This window comes from Parasteatoda tepidariorum, chromosome 3, assembly GCF_982258835.1.
Source record: "Parasteatoda tepidariorum strain Cologne lab strain chromosome 3, Ptep-v5.0, whole genome shotgun sequence".
Taxonomy (NCBI): domain Eukaryota; kingdom Metazoa; phylum Arthropoda; class Arachnida; order Araneae; family Theridiidae; genus Parasteatoda; species Parasteatoda tepidariorum.
The window spans coordinates 80,470,272-80,485,941 of record NC_141757.1 but is presented as its reverse complement, the minus strand read 5'-3'; the positions used below and the strand labels follow the sequence as shown (position 1 = coordinate 80,485,941).

Sequence of the window (15,670 nt, the reverse complement as noted above, 5' to 3'; positions counted from 1 at the left end):
CTCTATCGTAGTAATGCTTTTAAAATGCTGCTAAAATCCTGATAGCTTTAATTTTCAATTATCTACCACTGCATAAAATATTTTCTGAAAAGTTGGCAGACCTGCAGCAGCAAAATTTTAAAAAAAAAGTTTTTATTTTGCTATTTAAATTTTAATATCATTTGGCATTTTTCTATATGTCAAAAAGTATTTTAAGTAAATAAATTTTGAATTTATTTCTTTTAAAATTATTTACAGTTTTTTTCTTTCTTTTCAAATTTGATAAAACGTCCTAGTTAAAGTTGAAACATACATTACTGCTCTTTTTTTTCCCTTTCAGTTGGTATTATCATGTCATAACATTAATTCATATATAAATAAAAATATTGTTTTGAAAAGAAAAAAGAAATCCAAGTAACAAACTTTATTTTAGTAGTTTAAATTAAAGAAACTAAAATATTAGATAATTAAATGTCTCTAAAATGCCAACACCAGCAACGAAAATTATTCAATAATTTTCGAGACTTAGATTTTTATTATTTCAGGGGGAAATTCCCTCTTTCTGTGATTCTGAAACTTATTATTTTTATTCAGTATAAAACCGAAATTATTACCTGATATATTTTTAAAATAAGTGATTATGTTTTAATCACAATTATCAAAATACACATTGTTATAAATCATTAATTTCGGTATAGAGAAATCCTAAATGTGAGATAAAATATTTTCCAAAATTTAAAGTTCATTATAGAATTTTGTGTAACTTGGCATATAAATTTTAAATAATATTGACTATGTTTTTACTTAAAACTAAAACCTAATTATGATTTCACTATTTTGCCATGTTGTAGGTAAGATTTTAAAAAACTTTTCTATGACCTAGAAAAAATTTATGTTAAATTATCTATATAAATCTATCCTAGTCAAAAAAATTAATAGCTGTATCATGTATTTAGGGAAAGAAAATGTGTTATAATTTTGTGTCAAGCTATTAACGTAAAATTGAACTTTTGTAATTTTTACATAAATGTTTTATTGTTTAAATTTACGTATAAGAAAAGTTATTAATTCCTATTAATAACTCTTCCTATCCTCTAGAGTCTTATTAATTTTTAACTCAAATTAAAATTATATTATATGTTATTTAAATAAAGAAATGCAATGTCTAACCCAGTCTTAGATACCATCAACAAATGTCTTTCCCATTTTTGTCTTAAAAAACTTTGTATACTACTTTATTAGTAACAGTTTATACAACTAAAAACTGATTGAGATATACATTATGGAACGGTTTATAAGTTTATTACTTTAGTAGCATTATTAATTTTACTGTCACGCTGATGTTATATGTGACTTATTTTATATCAATCAGAGGCTTTGTTGTGTCCAAGTAAATGAATGTTTCACAACCCTACTGTAACCTACTAATCTTTTTTTCCCTTTTGTTTTCTATCAATATGTAATGTCATTTAAGTTTTGTGCAGTAAAACTCTACATTTAATATAATGCTAAACATAGCCAAGTTTTAAAGAATTTTAAAATTGTGTCTGCTCATTTTCTGACATAAAAAAAAATTACTTTTAAATCTTATAGGTAGAAGTGAACAATGTTGAATATCAGGCTGCAACTCCTGTTAGTAACAAGAAAGTTGCTAAAGCTGATGCTGCAGTGATATGCTTGCAAGCACTTAGTGTGTTTCCAAAAACGTGATGAATGTCAGTATGACAAAATTGTATATATTTTTATGATACATTGTATGTTATTTTCAAAATTGAAAATAATTCCTTTTCTTGTATTAAAGTATTTGCATTACATTGAAATCATTATGAGAAATGTGAGTTCTTTCATTTGGTAAGAATATATAAATAAGTGGCAACATTTGTGTTAAAATCTTGAAGCCTTTTTTACTGTATTATAATTAAAAAATATATATGTATAAAAATTTTGGATATACTACTGTAATAGGTATGTAAGTGCTAGCTAAATTTACTTAGCATATTTTATTAATTCTTCTAATTAAAAATATTAGCCAAAAAGCTATCACTAAATTGAAAAAGCATAACCTTAAACATATTCAGTTTTATTTTAAGCTAATAGCTTGTTTATAAGTTTTCCACACCAATTAACGATGGTTATTATTTAACAGATAACTATGATTATTTGGTAGATTATATCATCTTTTATAAACACCATATACTAGTATATATTTCTGTACTTGGATAAACCTGTACGAATACACATCCTATCCATTAAGTTTTAACTAGAGGAGAATGTATAAAATAAGGTGCCAAGGAAGAATAGTTGCTGCAAAAATGTCCCCAAAACACAACAATAATTTGCTAAGAAAATATAAACAAAATTTGAACTATCTCTTATTACACAACTTTGTTTTTAGCAGTAAAATTCAAAAATACTTTTAAAGTAATTTCTAATAGTAAAATTTGAAATAGAAAAGTATCTTTAGCATGACCTAATTGTTTGAATTAAAGATAGCATTTCTTCTGACTTGGGATATTGCTATGTATAGTTTAATTTGCGCTGAATACAATTAATATTCGAAACTATGTATTGGAGATATTGTATGTGTGGACTTTATTACAATACACATTTTTGCAAAATTCACAATTGTTATTTACATAGTTGCATAACTGGTCTTTTACTCTTAAAATGATTACAATATTCATAAAGCAAAATAATAAATGACAAAAGATTATTTTTTCAATTATCCAGCATATATACACAGCATTTAAAAGCAAAATAAGCATTTTTCACCTAAAAATTATGATAAGTGATATTTTTTCTAAAAATTTTATAAAAGAAACACTTTATTTCATGAAAAACATATTACGTTCATTTTTTTAAAGGATGGAGTGCTTTATTTGAAATGTGGTTTAGTTTGTGTCAAAAACTACTAAAATAAAACGAATGAATAAACTAAAGGTGAATATTGACAATAAAACTACTTTATAATATTTACTTCGTTCATCTCCACAGCTTGTATAGGGTGGACTAAATAGAATTAACCCCCTTCCTTCAAAATAAAAACATTGTTATTGAAGTAAAACAGTAAACTAAACCTAGCAAGATTTATAAAACCCAAATGATTTAATTTTTTGCTCTCTTATCACATTTTTGTATTGTTTGTAGCTAACCCAAATTAGCATTAGTATATATATAGCTGGTTTTATTTAGTTCTTATGTAAGAAATAAACATCACTATTTTTTTTTCTTTTTTTTTCAAATAAAAACATTGGGAAAAATTACTTAAAACAAGCATTTAAATTTTAAGTTAATCCAGCTTGTTTATAACGAGTGGAAAAATGAGGTTAAGGAATAAATCTACGAAGAATCAATTTGAATGGAAAGTAAGCTCTAGGACAGCGATAAATTATTTTTTTTGGCTATGGATCCCTAAATATGGTCTATCTTACGACGGAACCGTGACCGTAAAAAAAATGTAAATGTGTTAACCAATAAAATACTACCTTATTTTAAAAGTATTTAATGTGAGGAAGAAAATTTTCCCATCTTTTTATCATATCTTAAATTAGATTTTATATCCAACAGTTAAAATTTGTAGCTCTGGAGCTGTATCTAGTTCAGTTGTTGATTTGCTTTTGGTGTATTTACAATTTTCTTTGAAATGAAAATTAAAAGAAACTGCTACAGACATTGAAATTTTTTTATTAGGGAAATATCTTTCTTTATTAGCATATTTAGTTATTTTACATTGATTTGAAAACGGTGATATAAAATACTAAAACAATTTTTTAAAGCAAATTTTACCTATTCATATTTTATTCAATATATTGTAATTATAAAAATTATATTTTAAAAAAAAATGCAGTTTCATTTTTATTGGTATTTAACTTTAAAATTTAATAAAATCGACAAAATATTAAATAATGGATAATATTAATTAAGTGCAAACTCTCACAACCTCTTTAACTGTTCCGTGAGACACCATTTGGGAACTGCTGCTCTAGAATAAAATCAAATTATTTATTACTAGTCTATGTATAAATGAATTATTTAATGATATAATTTTTTATTTATGTAGAACATCAATATATAGTCCATAGAGCAATATTTTTATCTTTTGAACCTGATGCAAAAACTGAATTTTTCTTATCTATGGGAAAAGGAGAGCATGCTAAACTGTGGATTGTTTGTTCATGAAAATTTAGAATAGCTAAGGGCTTTAAAGTTTTCCAACTAAAAATTTTTATGCTGAAATCCCATCCAGCTGCAATCACTATTTTTCCATCATGCCTAATTTTTACATCACTGATACCTGGTTCAGTTAAAGTCAATTGGCATGCATTTTCTATTTGAAAATTATCACTGATTGACCATATCTGTAGAAACTTATCAGCGCCACCACTTATTCCTCTATTTTTTAATTCTAAGTCGTAATCCAGGCAAGTTACAAGTCCTTCGTGAAAATTCATGGAATGAACTTCATTGCCGTCTTCACCATCTCTAAGCTCAATGGCACCATTTTCAAAACCGGCTAAGAAGAATTGTTTGCCATGTAATTTTATAACTTTTAAGCACATACATAAACCTTTAGACGCATCCATTTTTAATTGTTTTGATTTTTTTTCTTCTTCTAAGTTGTAAATGTCTAGCAAATGTTCGTCTTGATTATATAAAGTTATGAATGCTTTACTATCAGAGAGCCAAAAAACTGAAGCACAAAATGCAACTGAATCTGACTCAAAATTTCCTGTAAAAAAATAAATAAATTAACACATTTGTAAAGTAAATAAATTAACGAATCTACAAAATGAAATAACTATAAACATTTGTAATAAAAAATAAGTTTAAAAAAATCTGTAATAAGAAATAACACTAATTGTAAACCAGTTAAAATTTCAAATCCACAACTGAATATATCTGTAATTAAACAAATCATTTGAATTATTGTACAAATATATGCAAAAGCAATAATTATTTTTTTATTTATTATTATTTTTTTTTATTAAAAACTATTATTCTCAGGGAAATCCTTATGTTTGTTTAATTTTTGAAGTAAGATGTTACAACAGCACACTTGATGAGCTTTATTTTTGCTGGAGTATTTAATCAAGTTTGTATAAAATGATCTAGATTTTTTCTTAGATAGTTTTTAAAATTTTTTATTTGTTTAATAATTATTTATATAAATCAATACAAAAAAATTTCCAGCTATTAAAAATATTTGAATCTTATTTGCAATAAAATGAAATCCATCTAATTTTAGAATAAGTTTGTTAGAATAAATTTTTTTTTATGGCTTTGGTTAACAGAGTTTTTTTAAATCGAAATGGGAGTAAAAGAAAGATGCATTTTCTTTGGTTTCTACTTATTACGTATCCTTATGATTAAATGGATATTAAAGAATACCTTTGCAGACCAGAAAAGGGGTATAGGATGGATAAATACATAACACTCTAAAAACATGAATTTTTCATATGACTTAATTCTAATGGCATTAAAATACACAAATTTAGATGCCTACTTTGTTAGTTTGCATAAGAAAACAACAATGAGAGTCAATTAAAAAAATTGAATGTTGTGATTAAAAATGTGAAGAAAAAGTTAAAAGCGATTAGGACAAGATGGATGATTTTTACAGGAACTTGCATATCTTCTGTCTTTGATTCAAGTGGCGGAACAGATATTATAACTTACAGCACAATCGCCTAAGTAAAACTATCATTTACATCATTAATGCAATTTTTGATATTTATTTAAAATAAATAGCAAAACAATAGTTATATAAGTGTTGCTTTATGGTGTTCAGAAGATAATGCATATATAAGCTAAAGGTGCTTCAAAATGTGAAGTTTATAAACCATATTGATGTTTATAAACCAATAACCAATATTGATGTTTATAAACCATATTTATGATATTTCGGCCTGATTAGATAAAAAAAAAAAAGACCTATTGAAGAGACTACCTAGTATCAGGCCAAATTTTCATGACCAAGTTATTTTATATCCTCGTTTAACAGAGACTACATTAAAATATCAAATGAAAAATTAATTAATTATTAAGTCTACTATTAGCAGATGTCTACTCTTCAAAGTGAAATTTTATGTTAATCATTCTATATGCAAACAGTTATCCATCTCAAATTTCTTCCTTTAGTTTATCCTTTTTTTTTTTAGTATAAGGAAGAAAAAAAATAAAATTACGTTTTTATTTATACCCGCTCACATTTAACTTATCTTAGAACTATATCAGATAAAGTATTTATTTGTTAGAAACTTATAAAATTTTTATATTGTTTCACATAAACATAATACCCGGCAGTGTATCTTGAATCGGCCGAGAAATGGGTAATAAATCAAAATTTTTACCGGGTACCCAAACCCAAGAAAATTTTGGAACCCAGTACATCTCTAGAAGAGAAGAGAACCAAAGTACTATTTTCTGAGGAACTGGACTGGCCACGTCTTAACCTAAAACACCCACATCTAAAACTAGAGAGAATATAACATGTTTTTCTCTCCTGGTGTCTCGATGACAAATGAAAAAGGAGTAGACCTTAGTAGTCTATAGTTATTTTAATAACATGTCAGAGATAGATTTTGAGAAGACTAAAATCAAAGAATGAAAAGCCTTGGGCCAGAGACAGTGGGATAGGCTTGTTGGTTATGTATTAACGGAGGGCATGGAAAACTTAGGAACTGTGGTAAGGGTTCAAGGTATTTTATACTAAAAATATATTTGAATGGTACATATGTTTAGTACTTATGTATTTGGTACATATTTAAATAATTTTTTATTTTAGTAGCAAAAGTTTCTTTCTTCCAAAGAAAGGAGTTTATTTGCCAACATTGAATTTTAAAATTAAGCTTTTTATTATAGTCCCTTTGTACTTCCTTAAATCTAATTTGCTTAAACAGTAAAGCAGAACAAAATTTTTTAATAAAGGTGAAGATATTTATTTTTTCTATCAAAATAGATATTTACTTTGATTTTTTTATAAAAAACATACATCTAATTTGAAATATAGGTTCAAATCTATTGTAAATTATTTTAAAACTAATAAGTAACTAAACTAATAATATTCATTGAGCAAGAGGTAAATATTTCTGTGATAATTTGTACTAAACTGATTGAAACACACAATTTTGTTTAAAATTTTGAATATGGACATCATTCTAAAACTAGTTATTACTGCTCTTTTTATCCCTAGGTCAGAGAACTGACCTGTAACAGAATATTGTAAAAATTAGTTAATTCTTACGTATCACAGTCCAGTTACTATTGTCATAGCTCCAAACATTTATGATGCCATCTTTACTTTGGATGAAGAGCTTAGATTTGTAATACTTCAAGAACATTATTGGTTTCTTCTTAGGACTGGTAAATTTGAAAAGGGTTCGAAAACTCTAGAAAAAATAACATAATAAATCAATACACAAACTAAACTTTATTACGTGTTTTATAGAAATCATATTTACTGAAAATATTTTAATGAGTGCTTTTTAAATTTAATGACTCAGTTTAAAATTACTTCTTTTTATTCATTCTTAAATCCTGGATTTTTTGAGAAAATTTATTTCCCTTTTTTCGATTTTTCTAGTTGTTCCTTATCTTTATCAGAGTATTTGTTAATTTACAAAAAGAAATTTCACATTAAAATTTTTTAAATCAGATGAAATAATTCAATTATTATAAATAAGAATCTGATAAATTCAAGTTCCTATATATGTTTCAATGTAAAAGGTTTCAAAAATAAACAGAACTATCTTATAACAAGAACAAAAATATTATATAACATTTCTATACGTTATGGATAAAAAAATGTACATGCCAGTTAGAATTTGTCAATACACTGGTTTAAGAAAAGTCCATTCGAAACATCCTTCTGTTATTATTTTAAGGTGAATAATAACGTAAATGATTAATGGAGTAATTTGTAATTTTTTTTCAGAAGAGAACAACTTTGAAAGAATAATAAGTCACCTGGAGATTCCAAATAAATATTTCCCCCGTGTCACTCCCAGACAATAAAGTTGGTTTAATATCTATAGCATCGTCAGTTTCATTGTTAAACTCCAAAGCAGTTATATTCCCTTCGTGACCGTGCAAAATGAAAAATGGTAATGGTGGCAATTTTGACATGTCTAAAAATATCAAATGAGATATGTAAAATACTTTGTATTTATTGTCCTCATAGAAAAGAAAGTGATCGTGATAGGATGTCAAAACATTTCGAAAACAGCAGACGCATGAGTATTGAGTATAGTTAAGTGCTGCGAGCTCTCTGCTTATCGCTTATAGCTCTGCGTTTGCAGCAGACGCATGTCAGGTGTTTACAAACAAATTATACCATTGCCAGCGAAGAAGAATATTTTCGAAATCTAATTTCAAATTTTATTGATTTTTCTATTCACTTTAATTTAGATCAGTTTATCATATTTTATTACAAAATCTTTTAAAGGAATTCAGAAAGCATTTTTGTATTTTCATTTTGCTAAGCCTTTACGAGTAATTATTTAATTGTAATATTTTCCTTTGAAAATAGTAAAACATTTCGCCAGTAGATGGCAGTGTATGTACTCAAAATAAAATACTTCAAAAGGAATATTTTTCTTTCCCTTTACATGAGATTTCTCTCTTGTCCAATGAAAACGTCATAACAGCTCTCAAGCGATTTCGGAGGAGTGCACTCCTCCTTGTCATCTGGCAAGTTTTGTTGATTCTTTACGTAGTTTTGTTTGTAATTTATATTTTTCAAAAGCATGTCTAGGATTACATCAAAATAACAAACACGCTAAAAGCATAATCGCATAAAAAATGATTGTTTTGTTATTTCCCCGTCATCTTCGATGAAACATCGAAAGGATTCACGATCTTTAAATTCTTGAGTTGAAGGAGAATTCTACAAATAATTTTTCTTAAGTTTTTCACTTTTTTTTGTGTGCTGCTGATGTGGGTGAAATTGATATGTTTGGCTGTGGTGATGTTTTCGCCGCAAGCCGTCACATCGAATACAAACCTGAGTAAGTTAATCATGTCTTTATTTAAATATTATGAATGTATTATTTAAATTGAATGCATTATTTAAATGTTACTTATATTAGAAATTATGAATATTAGTCACATGTGCACATTGAGTTCTTAACTTGTTCTCCTCGAACAAATAATACTATATGTATTAAAGAAAAATAATGTGAACTATCAAAGCATGGTTACTTAAAATTGGTTAAAATATTGTTTATTTTTGATAGGTTTTAAAGTTCATTAATTGATTAAATGTAAATGTGTGTCCTTATAATTGTAGCATTGTATCTACTTAGTTTAATGATCATTCTCAAATTAAAATATTTCTAAAATATCAAGAATAAAAAATCAGAAATTGTTCTTAATTTCCCCAAAAGTGTTGCTAGTATGTTATGGTCTGAAGAATATCAGAGTATTAAGAGTTTTCTTTAATTGATGATAAGAATTTAGATAGAATATTAAGAATAAGATTAGAATAATACGAATTTTTTTAATTGAGGAATATTGTCTAATTTAATTTCTTGACAGTGAATAATTTTCTATTTCTCTAAAACTTTCAATGTTGCTAAATAACTCTTTCCCAAGAAGTGTTTGATGAATAATCAAAATGTAATAAATATTATTACTCAGTAACTGACTTTCTCCAAGAATGCGTAGCGTTTTTAAAAAGTGCTTAGAGATACTTATTTTTGATTTACAATTTTTAAAAGTTCTTAAAGGTGCTTTTTTTTTATTTAGGGTTTGTAAAAAAGTGCTTAATTTTCTATCTTTTAAAAATAGTTTTTTCCTTCATCGTGTCGATCGTCGTCATAAATTACAAAAAAGCATGATTTTCACAATTTTCTCAATATCTATCAGAAACTAGCTTTTTATCATGAATTTGTGAATTTTTTGCATTTTGTTGATTTAATGTTTATAAATTAAGAACTTTAAACGATAGAAAAAAATAATTCTTATTACTGCACATATCCTATTTATGATTTTTCTTCTTTGGAAAGCGCTTAAAAATATTTTTTGTGTGCTTATTTTTTGTTGAAAAATCTGGCTATGCACCCTGTTCTGCCCTTGCAGTTCACAGTTTGATGCAAACCAGTATGATGTTGATTGTTATAATAGTTTTGCAACCAGTTCGATGCAAACTTTTATAAATTAATATTTATTCACATTTGATCGAATCTAAATTAAATTCTTCAAAAGTAACAAAGTGTAGTTATGATTCTTGTCTTTAGACAATTATCATTTACTATTTATACATACTTGATAATCCAACTCGTATAGTGTCAGTATACCACAAAAGAGTAGACAGTAATTTGTACCCCTCTCACATATTTGAAAAATATAGCTAAATACAACATACATAGCTTTTGGCAGTATACTCACACATTAACTTTGGCTTTTATTTGCAACTAAAGAAAAATGAATAGGTAATTAAACTACTTTTGGACATAGATTGCCTATTTTATAGAATCCATTTATTAGTTGCACATTTCAAACTTATATTTGTAATTTAGAATAGGGCTGTGAAACTGCTAAAATTTTTAAAACTTTGCGAATAGTTTGTCACAATCAAATGTTCATCAAGTTTTTATTCATCATTATTAGATTTTTCTTGAATATAATTGCTTCTTTCAAATTTGCAAACATATTTTCCAATCTTATTTGATTGTTTTGTGTAGTATGATCCCTATTTTATGCTACATAATTGTTTAAATTAAATATATAATTTTTTTTTCTTTTTAAAACTTTTATTACTTAATGTGATATTTAGTAAAAGGGCTATTAAAATGCCTTCCTTATGTAATTAAGTAAAGGATCTTTTCTTAAAATTGAGAAATTACTTGTGTTCATTTAATGCATCTATGCATATATTTACATATTTAATAATTTTTCGTTAAATCCATTAGTTAATAAATTAGTGTTAAAACTTTGTAAACTATTCCACAATTTTAAATATTGCCTTAAATTAAATAATTTGGAATTTTTACTTACTCAATATAGGCTAAAAATAATTGTTTCCTTATTAGAGTATAGATGTACCAACTCAAACCTGTAATTTATTACCTATGCTCTGGCTTAATAGTTATAAGTAGTTTTTTGAATTGGGTTGATGAAGTTTTCATACTTTTAATTGAGCTTCATTTAATTTCAAATGAACCAAATTCAGTTTGAGATTATTCAATTTATTTCAAATAACTGTTTGTAAATGTATCGGTATATTTTTTGTAGACCAAATTTAGTCATTTATTTGTTTCTTTAATGGCCTCATTTGATACATTGGCTATTTGTGAATCAGTAAGAAGTCGATAATGATTTGCCAAATGATTTAAAGATTATCTCAACTTATCAGCGCTTTTTTTTTTTAAATTGTGAGGAAATTTCTTATTATAATTTTGTGGTTATCATTATTAGTAGTTTTTGTAATTTTTATTGGCTATTTTTTTGTTCAATAATATCCAGCTGAAAATGTATAATTTCTAAAAGTAATAAATTATTTTTGGAGATTTTAAATTAGTTTTTATTAATGAATAAATAAAAAATAATTGAATTTCTCCAGCTAAAACATGAATAAATATTAAGTTAAAATGAATAAATAATTAATTGAATAATAATAAGTCATCGGTTATTTCCTTTAAGAGTGAACTTGAACTCATCTCTTTACTGTACCCTTCTGTCATAGCCATTAGAAGATTGAAATTAAATTTAAAAAAATATTCAAGTAAGAGGAAAAAGTTTTTTTTCCCTTTAATTCACTGTAATATTATAAATTTAAAATATAGTGGTAATTAATTCTTTTGATATCAAAATATTATAATACATATTTTCAATTATTGCATGAAAAGGAAACTCCGGCTTTTTAAGATGTGTGAAATAGGTGTCAAATAGATATCTGATATTTTTTGCAATATTTTAAAATTTTGCTATTGTCACATATTACTTGCAGGTTTGTTTTTATATTTTATTAAAGGCTTTAAAATCGTTTATAAAATCTAACTCAAAATAATTTTATTATTTAAATATTCTTTTATTACAAATGAAATTTGAAGATTTTTTTCATTGATCAAAGGAATTAAACATTTTAAAATTTTTGCTTTGAATAGATTTATAAAAAAAATTCGTTTTATTTAACACTATATTATAGTTTAATATAGAATTTTTTTTTATGAATTTATAAAATTATTAAACATGGTACGATATTATCTTTTTGTTTCATTATCATAATATGTTTGAAAAAAAAATGTACAATTAAACTTGCTAGGATAAGAGTACAACAAAGTATACCCAATAACAAATTTTTAAAAGCAAAGTAAGATAAACGTGCCATTCCACATTTCAAAGCAAATGTAACCGGCTACTTTTAATCTGTGAAGAATTTTTAGAAGTTGCCATCTGGTACTTTTGCAAAGGAGAAAAGTTCCGAGAATGTTTTTTTTCTTCCATACACTGATTTCTTTCAGAATCTAGTTTGCTCTGTGAGAAAGCATTCATGTCAAAACATAATTTTGATAATTAGATCTTAGTCTTGCTTATTTAGTCTTTTTTAAAATTTACATTTCTTATTGAAATTTTTTAAATCTTTGTTATAAAGGAAAAGAAAAAAAATTTATGCATGTTTTGATTTTTATAATTAAATAGATTATTATTTGTTGCTTTATTCTCGTACAGTTGAAAATATTAAAAAAATAAATAAATAAATAAAATAAGCATAATTTTACAATGGCTGTTTAACATTAAATGGAATTGAACTAATTCTTAACAATTGTTAAATTTAATTCCGAAATATTTTAGAACGTTTAAAACTTTGAAATAGATACTTAATAAGAACATTATTAAAAAATTACAAAAAAAGGAGTATAGAGAAAGTTTTTCTAAGTCTCGCAGTTTTGCTCAGTGCGAGTTTTATAAATTAATTAATGCATATCCTGCCTTACTTGGAGAAAGTGTTTTGAATTTCTGCAGTTTTTCTCAGTGTGGGTTTTATAAATTGATTTATGCATGTCCTGTTTTATATGAAGATGGTTAATAAATTATTTGAAACATAGGCATGTAAGTTAGCATGCATATTTCCAAAAGTTTTTTGAAAAAAATATTTACTTGCAAAATTATAAGCATTTTTGCACTTTTATATTCTCAATTTACCGATGTAAAAGAAATAATTTTAAACTTGCATCAAAATATAATTGCATTGCTGCATTAGAACTTTAATATTTGCACAAGCATTGTATATACCTCAATTTTCGATTAGTGTATTACGCAATTCCTGTGTCGTCTCCGAACTAGCTCACCTCCCTTTCCTGGTTTTCCTATTGGAAAACCGGGAAAACAGAGTACCAGTACAAAAGGAGAAGTCTTAATTCACTTCTCCCCTTGTTTCTCTTTCCACCAAAACTTCTGTCGATCGTCTGCTCCTCATCATCTTCCATTTCCTGTGCATCATAATTTTCTTCTCTCCTGTTTACTCACCCCACCCTATTCCTTATCTCACCGCTCTTTCCTCTCTCCCAAACTTGATTTATAAATAGAAATCCAGGGACCAACCCAGCACCTTTAATTCTTCCGTTTTCCGGTCGCCCAAGCTAACACAAAATGACCAAAAATGTATTGCTTCCTTCGTTTTTTTTAGCACGTTAAATAGAACTTTTCCAATTTCGATCGCTCTTATGTGAGCAAAATCGGCATTGCTTTGCTGAATGGAATTAAATTTTTATTGAAATTCGATATTAAATTTATTCAGCATTGAATTCAATAATTTATATACTTCCGTAATTGTTTTTGTATTAAAGTTTATTTATTGCATTCTATGATTAAGTTCTTAAAACTTCTCCCACCTTGCGTTAAAGTTTTAGAAAATATTGATTCGTATTATACGTCGGGCATGCAGAACGATATTTTTTTTTCTTTCCGCAAGTCAATTTATCTTATTTTATTTTTAAAAAAATACATATTTTTGCAATACACTAAGCTGTTATAGTAAATAGTTAAAGACTTGAACTTAAAAGGAAGCATTTCTCTCTTAGATAGCTTTACACTATTTCACAGTCAGTTGCACTTATTCACTAGTGTTGAATCCGACACAAATGAGATTTTTTTAAACTCTTTCAAGTACGGTGGCATAAAACTTTTTTTTACAGTAACCACTAGAAGCGTGATAGTTTTTTTAAATATTAAAAATAGATGTATAGCAGAGCGTTTTTATTTACGGCATGCATACGAAGGTTATCATCCTTATAGTTTTTTCGGACTAAATTTTGGTCCAAATTTTTCTACCCTGAAAAGGGTTAAGGCCCTTTTTCACCTAGAGTTGATATTAAGCAACACAATTTTGGCATATTCTCCTAGATTACTTTTTAATGTTTTATTCGGGTGGGGGCTTATATTTTAAGCTAATAGACAATAAGTTTAATGAAATTATCTATTGAAAATTGTTTTTGTAAGAAGATGTTTGTATGTTTTTAACTTAGTGGTTTTGCAATGTTTTTGTTTATTAGTTTAATTTTCCATTGTCAAGTAAATCTTTCCGCTTAATTTCTCGGCTCATTATTCGAGTTATGTACCAAAAAGGGGGAGATTTTCGTATCATGATCTGTGGCAAAATAATCGCCAAGTCTTAGCAACTTCAGGGCAGCGGCCCGCGAGGAACTTCGAACCTCGAGGAAAAAAACAGAAAGGGACAAACTCGAAAGGTGTAACTCGTAGCCACCTCCGGGCAAGCATCTACATATTTTTTTTTTTTTTTTTAAATTGCAAATTTAAAATCTATTTGGTACCTTGGCGATTGTAGTTGACGCGACAGATCAAGATACGGAAATATCCCCCCCCCTCCAGAAATAAAAATTATTATTCCCTTATTTCTAAACTAATTGTGAAACGGGAGTGTGAAAACATGAGTCTCTTTAAATTAAACTTAAATGTTTCAGTTGACTTAAAAGTCGCATGCTTTGGATTTCAAGATGTTGTGCTCTGGAGAAAAAAAATAAATCTTTGCCATCTTTCCAAAACAGAAAAAAAAAAAATTATAATGTGATAAATTAAGGATTAGCCTTGCGTGCTGAAAGGAGTGGGAATTATCTTATTTTACATCAACGTTTTAAACTGGTTGGACCAGCGGTCCCGAAATAAATAGTTGTGTGAAATTTGAGCTCTCTTCCGTGACCTCCGCGACGTGTCGTAATAGAGAACGCCCGTCGCACATTCATCTCGATATCATTTGTTATGTATTTCTTTTTAAATCGATTCTAATGGATTGCTTTCTTTTATCCAGTCATTTCGTTTTATAAAGTACTGACAACTTCATTTATCTTTTGTGATAACTGTTGTTCACTTTTCACCGTTGTAAGAAATTTTCTTTCCTCTTTGTTCGTCATGAAAAAGATTCCAACATGTGCATGTTTATATTGATGTAGCGATATTATGATGTATTTCGAAGTTCGCTCATTTTTTTATTACGCTTGTTCGAGACTCAAAGTTTTATGATATCTCGAAGTTATTTTTCTTATCACCTGCGTTAAACGACTCTATACATTTCTTTTATTTTATAGTCGGCGTTGAACAGCCAGTTCAATCTCGAGTTATACATCATTGTAAATTCGACCCCAACCCAGAAGACAAGGGAATTCCTAGATCAGATGTTGAGGCAAATTAGCTTTCGTGGACTTTTTGATGGAACTAACCCACAATTGCGTTACTT

The 15,670-nt window shown here is 26.9% G+C and overlaps 3 protein-coding genes across 9 annotated transcripts in view; 2 read left to right on the top strand and 1 right to left on the bottom strand.

The window, feature by feature from the left end:
* LOC107450908 (uncharacterized) overlaps window positions 1-1,799 on the top strand; it is a 28,286-nt gene extending 26,487 nt beyond the window's left edge. For all 7 annotated transcript variants that reach the window (XR_015432753.1, XR_011638027.2, XR_015432752.1 and 4 more), the window contains one exon: window positions 1,573-1,799. Coding sequence is in view for 2 of the 7 variants with exons in the window: in XM_016066852.4 (XP_015922338.2) it covers window positions 1,573-1,689 (117 nt within the window). In the remaining 5 variants the exon portion in view is untranslated. The remainder of the gene's footprint in view (window positions 1-1,572) is intronic.
* A 1,592-nt stretch (window positions 1,800-3,391) lies between these two features.
* Window positions 3,392-8,256, bottom strand: LOC107450910 (guanine nucleotide-binding protein subunit beta-like protein 1). Its single transcript, XM_016066856.5, has 3 exons — window positions 7,945-8,256; window positions 7,223-7,367; window positions 3,392-4,708 (listed from the first exon to the last, which is right to left on the bottom strand). Exons 1-3 carry the CDS (start codon window positions 8,101-8,103, stop codon window positions 4,044-4,046), a joined length of 969 nt encoding a protein of 322 aa, XP_015922342.2. The 5' UTR covers window positions 8,104-8,256; the 3' UTR covers window positions 3,392-4,043.
* Window positions 8,257-8,583: 327 nt separating this feature from the next.
* Window positions 8,584-15,670, top strand: part of LOC107450909 (protein eva-1 homolog C) — a 102,828-nt gene continuing 95,741 nt past the window's right edge. Inside the window, exon 1 of the mRNA XM_016066855.4 lies at window positions 8,584-8,984. Within this exon, the coding sequence (XP_015922341.2) occupies window positions 8,912-8,984 (73 nt within the window). The 5' untranslated portion in view covers window positions 8,584-8,911. The remainder of the gene's footprint in view (window positions 8,985-15,670) is intronic.

Bases quoted from the DNA above. Each gene is read 5' to 3' on its own strand.
- LOC107450910 (XM_016066856.5), bottom strand. From the start codon at position 8,103: ATGTCAAAATTGCCACCATTACCATTTTTCATTTTGCACGGTCACGAA. The intron at 7,368-7,944 runs GTGACTTATTAT...TATTTTTTCTAG, and splicing joins TATTTATTTGGAATCTCCAG to AGTTTTCGAACCCTTTTCAA. The intron at 4,709-7,222 runs GTAAGAATTAAC...ATTTTTTTACAG, and splicing joins TAGTAACTGGACTGTGATAC to GAAATTTTGAGTCAGATTCA.